At 40.2% G+C, this 8,778-nt stretch overlaps 1 protein-coding gene across 1 annotated transcript; it reads right to left on the bottom strand.

Annotated features, from left to right (window-relative positions):
- Positions 1-2,590: 2,590 nt before the first annotated feature.
- On the bottom strand, positions 2,591-8,506 carry LOC122304643 (protein BPS1, chloroplastic-like). Its single transcript, XM_043116903.1, has 2 exons — positions 8,193-8,506; positions 2,591-2,815 (listed from the first exon to the last, which is right to left on the bottom strand). Exons 1-2 carry the CDS (start codon positions 8,504-8,506, stop codon positions 2,650-2,652), a joined length of 480 nt encoding a protein of 159 aa, XP_042972837.1. The 3' UTR covers positions 2,591-2,649.
- Positions 8,507-8,778: the final 272 nt, after the last annotated feature.

Here is an 8,778-nt window from a genome sequence, read left to right on the forward strand (position 1 = left end):
CTACATTAAAATGGAAACATTAAGCACCAACAAAAAATTGCAAAACAGGGCAAAATGCATTGATGCCACCAAAAACCAAAAAGGGTCACCAAATGCAGAAATATGTGCACTTTGCTAATGATGAGCATCAATTCACTTATTTATCACACAAATGTTCTTACAAACAAACTTCCCAAAGGCCCATCCTGAAAGACCCTCACTACTAATTTCATGGATTCTTCTTGAGGACCACTTAGGGAGATCTCCATTGCACTGCATAAAAGAGGTAAACTATCACTAAAAGAAAAAAAAAAACAGTATTTGCAGCTAATTTTATTTCTGGCAGTACAATTTTGATCCCAAATAACCTATTTTTTAATTTCAAGAAAATTTGTGTCAACTTGAAAAAATAGCCAAAAAAACTCTCTATTTCTGGTGATTTTAGTGTGCTAGAAATTTTCTAACCACAAATAAGCCCGTTGGCCATTCCAATATCGTCCTAATAACATTTTCTTCATTATATATGTTTATTACGGTGAAAATTGTTCACTTTTAAGGCGACTTTTAAGTTGCCTGTTTCCTACACTTATTTTCCCTCTTGCGTCTTATTTTCCCATACTCTCCTTTTTCCTCTCTCTCTCTCTCTCTCTCTCTCTCTCTCTCTCTCTCTCTCTCTCTCTCTCTCTCTCTCTCTCTCTCTCTCAGGTTCTACATGGGCGTTTCCATTCAAAAGCCAGTGCCGCCGTCTTCTTGTCGATGAGTTTCTCTTTAAAACTTTTAGCCTCCATCAATCTCTCTCTCTCTCTCTCTCTCTCTCTCTCTCTCTCTCTCTGTAACCCTCGCTGGTTTCTTTGTACCATATTTCTTTGCCCTTGAAACAAATTCCAGAAATGAAGTTGAGTTTCTTCTCTCCGTCATTATGGTACTTTAATAAATCAAAAGCATATATACTTTAAGTTACTTTAACGCCGCATTAGATATTTCTATGGGCTTGTGTACATTGACGATGCTCTATCAACCTCTCATTTGTTTAGTTAATTGGTTTTTAAACTGATATCAAATACAGTCTTGTGAATTTGTGTATGGATTGTAGACAGGTCTATAAAAGTGATCATATTTGTAAGATTTGTTATAATTTTACCAATTTGAAGATTACAGTGGCTCGTGGGAAGTGTAGAAAAATACAGTTGCTTCTTTAGTAAGTCTGGGAAAGAGATGTTACCAATTAAAAGAAAAAAAGCAAGGTTGAGAAAAAGATGTTGAATCCTAGAAAACTGGCCTTGGTTAAGGCTGTGATTGTAAGGGCTATTTAGCCAGTTAAGGTTGGGAAAATGAAGATCAATGTTGCTAGGCAGAAAACTGGCCTTGGTAGTGCCATTTTTTCTATGAATGGTATTTGTTTGTGACTTTTCATCTTGAAAATGACTTGTTAATTGAGTTACAGAACTCTACTTTTGTGTTTTGCAAATTCTAGTTTCCAGAGTAGTTAAAAACTTGAAGAATTTCAAGTGTGAGGACCCATTGGTGTATGTATATTCGGTCTCTGATTGTCTTGTTTGGATTTCAAAGGTGTTTTATTTACCTAGTTATATTGCTCTTGACACCTTAAGTACTTGTGTGAGCTTTTCTTCTAATGTGGAACTTTATTCCATATATATAGAACAAAAACAATTAGACTCTATGTTAAACTACATCAGTTACATTGTTACTTTAGGGTCGTTTCACTTACTAAGTTGAGTGCCACAATATATACTTCTATGGCAAAATGCAAAAAGAAGTGATATTGGACTTCATAGATACAGAAAATGCAGGTTATTAAAAAAATCCCCCATGAGTTTCAGTTGCTATAGGCTTGAGTAGAAAATCAACTAAGCCATTGAGCAGACAGTATAAAAGCTTCCTTCCACCTCATAGCAGTTGATAGATTCTTTTTCTAGTTGTTCCATTCATGCCTCTAGCTTTCATATATATATATATATATATATCGTGGTGATTTGAAGCCATTCCTAGTTCCTTGAATGATTTCCCTATGCTCAATAGTACTCTTATCATTTTATCTATTCTCCTGTCCCTTCAGAGTTCCTTGGATGATTAGAATAACCATGATATTGAGAACTAATTATCTCTTACAACAGTTCTCAAAGTGAACTCTTTACAGGAATTGTATCATTTAATAATGGATCATAAGTTAGTATGCATAAACAGTTTATTTAATTAACGAATCGAGTTGAACTCAAGTTTGCACGAAAATGCAAACATGCTTACTCAAAGCAAATCTCCACTGCAAAATAAGAAGAAACTCCTTGCCAATGATCCTCCATATGAGAATTTCAGGATAAAGAAAGATAAAAGATCTCATCCAAGAGAGAATCAGAGCATCCCACATAATAGTTGAATTTTGTTTGCTTGGGAATGGGGGTTTTGAAACATTTACCAATGACAATCTTCTTCCCAAACAATACAGCCTTTTATATAATAATGATATAAGGTAGTAAATCATACATTTACAGATCTGCAGTATTGTAATACAACATACCTTGCAACTCACACCATACTGAATACATAGACCAAAAGCTGCAAAACAAGATGGTATACTATCATTATTAATAAGAAAATAGAAAACCCCACACCTAAGCCCATCTAAATGCCGTGAAGAGTTTAGTTCCAACTTCATCGACTCAGAACTCGTTCTAATACATTGCCCCCCAGCTTTGTGTTAGAGTCAGTACCAGTTAATCTTAAGTTAGAAAGCAGAGCATCACGCCCAGTTAAAACTATTAGGAAAAAGCTATCCACTTCCTTTGTAAGAAGATCTAGTCCTTGTTGTGCCTCCAGCCTGTCCAAAAATCACACAAGAAAATTTTAAAGTGGTTCAGCAAATTGCTTACGTCCACTGGAGTCTCTTTTATAGAATTTGTACGAGATTTACAAAACACTCTACAAAATTCTATTTCTCTCTCTCACGTCCCTCTTTCTCTCTTCACCCTCTGCACTCTTTGCATTTGAGCTCTCTCCTATTTATAGAAGAGAGCAGCCCACCATTTGCAGCTTCTTCTGACTTGGGAGAGAGTGGATGGCCTAACAATGGTTGGTGGTGGTGGGTGAGCATGAGTTGGTGGCTGCAAACCCAAACCCATTTCACACTTAGGGGGTTTATTCAACAATCATCCCCTCCACCCAAGTGTGCCATACCAGGATGCTTACAAACTGATTCATTCTTCAAATGAATGCACCTCTTTCTTTGACATGAGAGACTTCTGCTATCGAATACGCTCCAATGCACCCGAGGGTGCTCAGCAGTGTTCAATACTGATCAAGTCCAAATAGTGTTGGAACTTGATCCCTGTGACGACCTTCGTCAACATATCTGCTGGATTATCTTCAGTGCCAATCTTTTGAAGTTTGATGTCATCTTCTTCTAATATTTCACGTACAAGGTGAAATCCGACATCTATATGTTTTGTTCGAGAGTGATATACTTGATTCTTGGCCAAATGAATTGCACTCTGACTGTCACAGTAAACGGTAACCTCTTGCTGTTTAAAGCCCAAATCTGTTACCAATCCCTGTAACCAAATAGCTTCTTTCACGGCTTTTGTTACAGCCATGTATTCAGCCTCAGTTGATGATAGTACAATTGTTGACTGCAAAGTTGATCGCCAACTAACTGGTCCTCTAGCCATAGTAAACACATAACCAGTTGTCGATCGGCGTTTGTCAAGATCACCTGCATAGTCTGAGTCAACATATCCAGTTACTAGATTATCTTCACTCTTCTCGAATTTCAAACCAACATCTACGGTCCCAGCAATATACTGTAGAATCTACTTAGCCGCATGCCAATGATCCTTTCCAGGATTATGCATATAGCGACTCACTAAGCTAACGACCTGGGAGATATCAGGTCGTGTACACACCATGGCATACATCAAGCTTCCAACAACACTTGCATATGGGACATTCTTCATGTAGTCTCGCTCTTCATCAGTTTTAGGAGACTACAATGCACTGAGCTTGAAATATGGGGCCATAGGAGTACTCATCGGCTTCGTCTTCGAGTCGATGTTGAATCATTGCAATATTTTCTTCAGATACTACTTCTGAGTAAGGTGAACTGTACCTTTCACCCTATCTCTGCTGATTTCCATCCCCAGTATTCTTCGTGCTTCTCCTAGATCTTTCATTTCAAACTCATTACTTAACTGAGTTTTTAAGCGATCTATCTCCCCCTTGCTTTTACATGCAATTAACATATCATCTACATATAAAAGCAAATAAATGAAAGATCCATTTGCAAGTTTTCTGAAATATACACAATGATCGTATTGGCAACGAGTGTATTTCAAATCCAACATAAAGCGGTCGAAACGCTTGTACCATTGCCGAGGTGACTGCTTCAACCCATAGAGAGACTTCTTCAAACTGCATACCCAATTCTCTTTGCCAGCTTCTTTGAATCCTTCTGGTTGAGATAGATAAATCTCCTCTTCCAGATCACCATGTAAGAAAGCTGTCTTTACATCAAGCTGTGCTAACTCAAGATCATATTGTGCAACCAAAGCTAGCAATATCCGAATGGATGAATGCTTCACAACAGGAGAGAATACTTCACTGTAGTCAATTCCCTCTGTCTGAGCATAGCCGTTGGCTACCAACCTAACTTTGTATCGCACTTCATTTTTAGCAGCTTGATCATCTTTCTGATTGAAGATCCACTTACAACCAATTGTTTTCTTTCCTTTCGGAAGCGGCACAAGCTCCCAAGTCTGGTTTTGGTGAAGAGACTGCATCTCTTGATTCATCGCCTTTGTCCATTCAACTTGTTCACTGGACTGTACGGCTGTATGTAGTTGGGATCTCACCCCCTTCAGCTGGTAATGCATATGTCATATAGTCTACATAACGTGTCGGTACACGTTTCTCTCGTCTCGGTCTGTTGGTTGCTATTGACTCGGGTTGACTTGGAGGTACTGTGACTGGATTATCAACCTCATCTTGTCCATGCTTTCCCAACTTCTTTGAAGTAATAAACTCCACACTCTGCAAATCATCTGATGTTTCGCCATCACTGATGCCTTCACTGGAATCTTTATGCTTATGTGACTTAAGCATCTCAGATTCGTTGAATGTAACATCTCTACTGATGATTACCTTTTTGGACTCTATACACCAGAGTCTATACCCTTTTACACCCGTACTAAAGCCCAAGAATTTTGCTTTCTTGGCTCTAGGATCAAACTTACTTTCTTTAGCATGATAGTAAGCAGGACATCCGAAAATGTGTAAAAAATCATAATCAGTAGCATGTTTACCTCTCCACATTTCAATGGGTGTCTTCCCATTATTGGCAGCTGCTGGTAGTTGGTTGATGAGGTGGCAGGCATAGGTCACAGCTTCAGCCCAAAATTGTTTACTAAATCTAGCATTTAGCAACATACATCGCACTTTCTCTAATAAAGTACGATTCATTCGTTCTGCCACACCGTTCTGCTGCGGTGTACCTCGTATCGTGAAGTGTCTGACAATTCCCTCTCTTCGGCATACTTCCATGAAGGGTTCTGAAGTGTACTCACCTCCATTATCATATCTGAGCCGTTTGATCTTCCTGCCGGTTTGAGTCTCAACCATTTTCTTCCAATAAAGGAAGATTTTCAGCACTTCATTTTTATTCTTCATCATATACACCCACACACGACGAGAATAATCATCAACAAAAGTTACAAACCAATGTTTACCTCCCAAAGATGCATTTTGGGTAAGTCCCCAAACATCGGAATGCACATAGTCAAGTATTCCCTGTGTATTGTGTACTGCGGTTCCAAACTTGATCCGCCTCTGCTTCCCCAATACACAATGCTCACAGAGAGACAGTTTACCAGTCTTGGCACCTTTGAGTAAGCTTTGCTTCACCAGTGTTTGCAAAGCTTTTTCTCCTGCGTGTCCCATACGCATATGCCAAAGACTGGTGGTGTCGGCATCAGTCTCATCTACCTTCTCATAGCCTGTGGAAGCTCTTCCATCAATAGTACTTCCTTGCAAGAAGTACAAGTTTCCTCGCCTCAAACCCTTCATTGCCACCTGAACTCCCATTAGTACTTTGAGAGTTCCGTCTTCAATGGCGATTCTGAATCCCTTTGAATCCAGAGATCCCAATGAGATGAGATTCTTCCACAAGTCCGGAACGTACCGAACTTCTGTCAGACTCTTGACGCTGCCATCGTGCAACTTTAACCGAATGCTACCTATTCCCTGTGTCTTATAGGCACTGTCATTGCCCATAAGTACTGCTCCACCCTTGATCTTTGTGAAGTCAGTAAACCAGTCCCGATTGGGACACATATGATAGGTACATCCAGAATCCATAATCCATTTATCTGAACGACAAATGGATGATGAACTTGCCAAGGCAAAATCTGACTCATCATCTCTGTCCATGACATTGGCTGTGGTGGGTTGATTCTGCTGTTGTCCCTTTCGGTTTGGACAATCCTTCCTCCAGTGTCCTTTGTTGTGACAAAAGAAACACTCGTCTCTGGCGAGTTTTTCGCTGACTGATGAACCACGTGATGTGGCCCGGGTTTTCAAATGAAAACCTTTCCTCCTTCCGGGATACCTTGACTGTAGTCTCCCTCTTGCTGTTAGCGCTTCACTTGATGTATCTTGATGTACCTGTTTATCTTTTCTCCGATACTCATTGCTAATTAAAGAGCTAGATGCATCTTCAAAACTAATCTTTTCATTCCCATACAATAGAGTAATAATTAAATGCTCATATGTATTAGGCAAGGAATTTAACAGTAGTAAAGCCTTATCTTCATCTTCGATTTTAACATCCAAGTTTAACAAATCAGCAAGAATTTGATTATAATTATTCAGATGTTCAGACATTGAAATACCTTCACGAAATTAGAATCTGAAGAGCTTCTTCTTCAAGTGCAAACAGCTCTCAATGCTCTTCTTCATGAACTTATCCTCCAATGTCTGCCAAAGTACCCTAGCATCTGTCTCTCTCATGACAAAATACTTTTGTTCTTTGGTAAGGCATAATCGGATTGTACTAAAAGCTCGAGTATTAAGCTTCTTCCAACCCTAATCAGTCATATCATCTGGCTTTCCTCCCAACGCAATATCCAACTCTTGTTGGATCAAAACATCCATGACTTCACACTACCACATGCCGAAGTTGCTTGTTCCATCGAACTTCTCAACTTCAAACTTGGCATTTGACACAATGGACCGACGTCCTGAGCTACTGGCATGTTCAAAGCTCCTGTCTCTTCCAGATCCTTCCATTTGAATTTAGAAAATTTAGACTCAAAATTTCAAAATTTTAACCATACGGATGAGTCCGGAACGATCCAAATAGTAGGAAGGCACTATTTGATTGCTGAAATCGGACTCCGAATGGCTTAAATCAAGCCGAAAATGGATTTGAAAAATGGACGGTTGTGATCTGTTTGGCGCGTGGGATGCATGCGCTGCATAGTGTGAGTGGGCGGCGAGTAGGCACGTGGCTTACACGCGCTACAGCACTGTGTGCGCATGGGAGAGAGTGAGGCGTGTGTAGTACACGCGTTGAACCTCTGTAGGGCATGTGGGGGCGCGTGAGGCGCGTGTCTGTCACACGTCTTCAACCTCTGGAGCGCGTGAGGGTGCATGGGCGCGTGTGGCTCAGTCGCCTTCCTCCTCTGGTGCGCGTGGTGGCGCGTGGATGACAGCAGATTCATGCGCTGACCTTTTAGGGGCGCGTGTGGGCTACTCCGACCTCCGTTTTTTATTCCGTTTGTGGCAACGGATTCGTCTTGACGCGAGGAACACCCTGGAGTTGTCAAAAATTGATTTTGAGCAACTTGAATTTTTGGACAGCTCGAACCAGAGCTCTGATACCAATTGTTGTGCCTCCGGCTTGTCCAAAAATCATACAAGACAATTTAAAGTGGTTTAGCAAATTGCTTACGTCCACTAGAGCCTCTTTTATAGAATTTGTACGAGATTTACAAAACACTCTACAAAATTCTATTTCTCTCTCTCAAGTCCCTCTTTCTCTCTTCACCCTTTGCACTCTTTGCATCTGAGCTCTCTCCTATTTATAGAAGAGAGCAGCCCACCATTTGCAGTTTCTTCTGACTTGGGAGAGAGTGGGTGGCCTAACAATGGTTGGTGGTGGTGGGTGAGTATGAGTTGGTGGCTGCAAACCCAAATCCATTTCACACTTGGGGGGTTTATTCAACAGTCCTTGTGGAAGTTTCTCCCCTCTCATTGCCAAATCTAAAACAGAATTCTGGAATGCGTCCGCTTCAACGGGGTCAACCCCATCTTGGATCATGGGATGCAATTTCTTGACACTTGTATCAAACGCTTCTAGCTCCTTCAAAACTGTAAATCTTCCACCCAAAAACATGTTTCTAATTTCCCCATTAATACTAGTCTGCAGACCGGCAAACGCTTGTGCCCATACATATTTGTCAGCAACATCCAAATCTAGCAACTTTTGCAGAGAACCAAAGAAGCCGGCTGCTAAGGTCATGACCCCTTCAAAATTTCTTCAGCCTTGAATCATTAGAATTCGCATGTTTAGCCCACATGCCTCGAAAGAAATTCCATGAAAGAAATATTTAGACAACTCATGGGCCAAACTTTAGGATTTAATATTCTAATTAATTAATTGCATTCATTCTTGTTATCATATCTTTGCTTTTACAAGGAAAGCAGAGCACCAAACGCCGGCCTGATCTCTTGTTTAATTTCTATTCCAGGACGTTTCAAAATCAGGTGGAATTTGAGGTAATTAATATTTGT

The sequence above is a fragment of the Carya illinoinensis genome, chromosome 3 (assembly GCF_018687715.1).
Source record: "Carya illinoinensis cultivar Pawnee chromosome 3, C.illinoinensisPawnee_v1, whole genome shotgun sequence".
Taxonomy (NCBI): domain Eukaryota; kingdom Viridiplantae; phylum Streptophyta; class Magnoliopsida; order Fagales; family Juglandaceae; genus Carya; species Carya illinoinensis.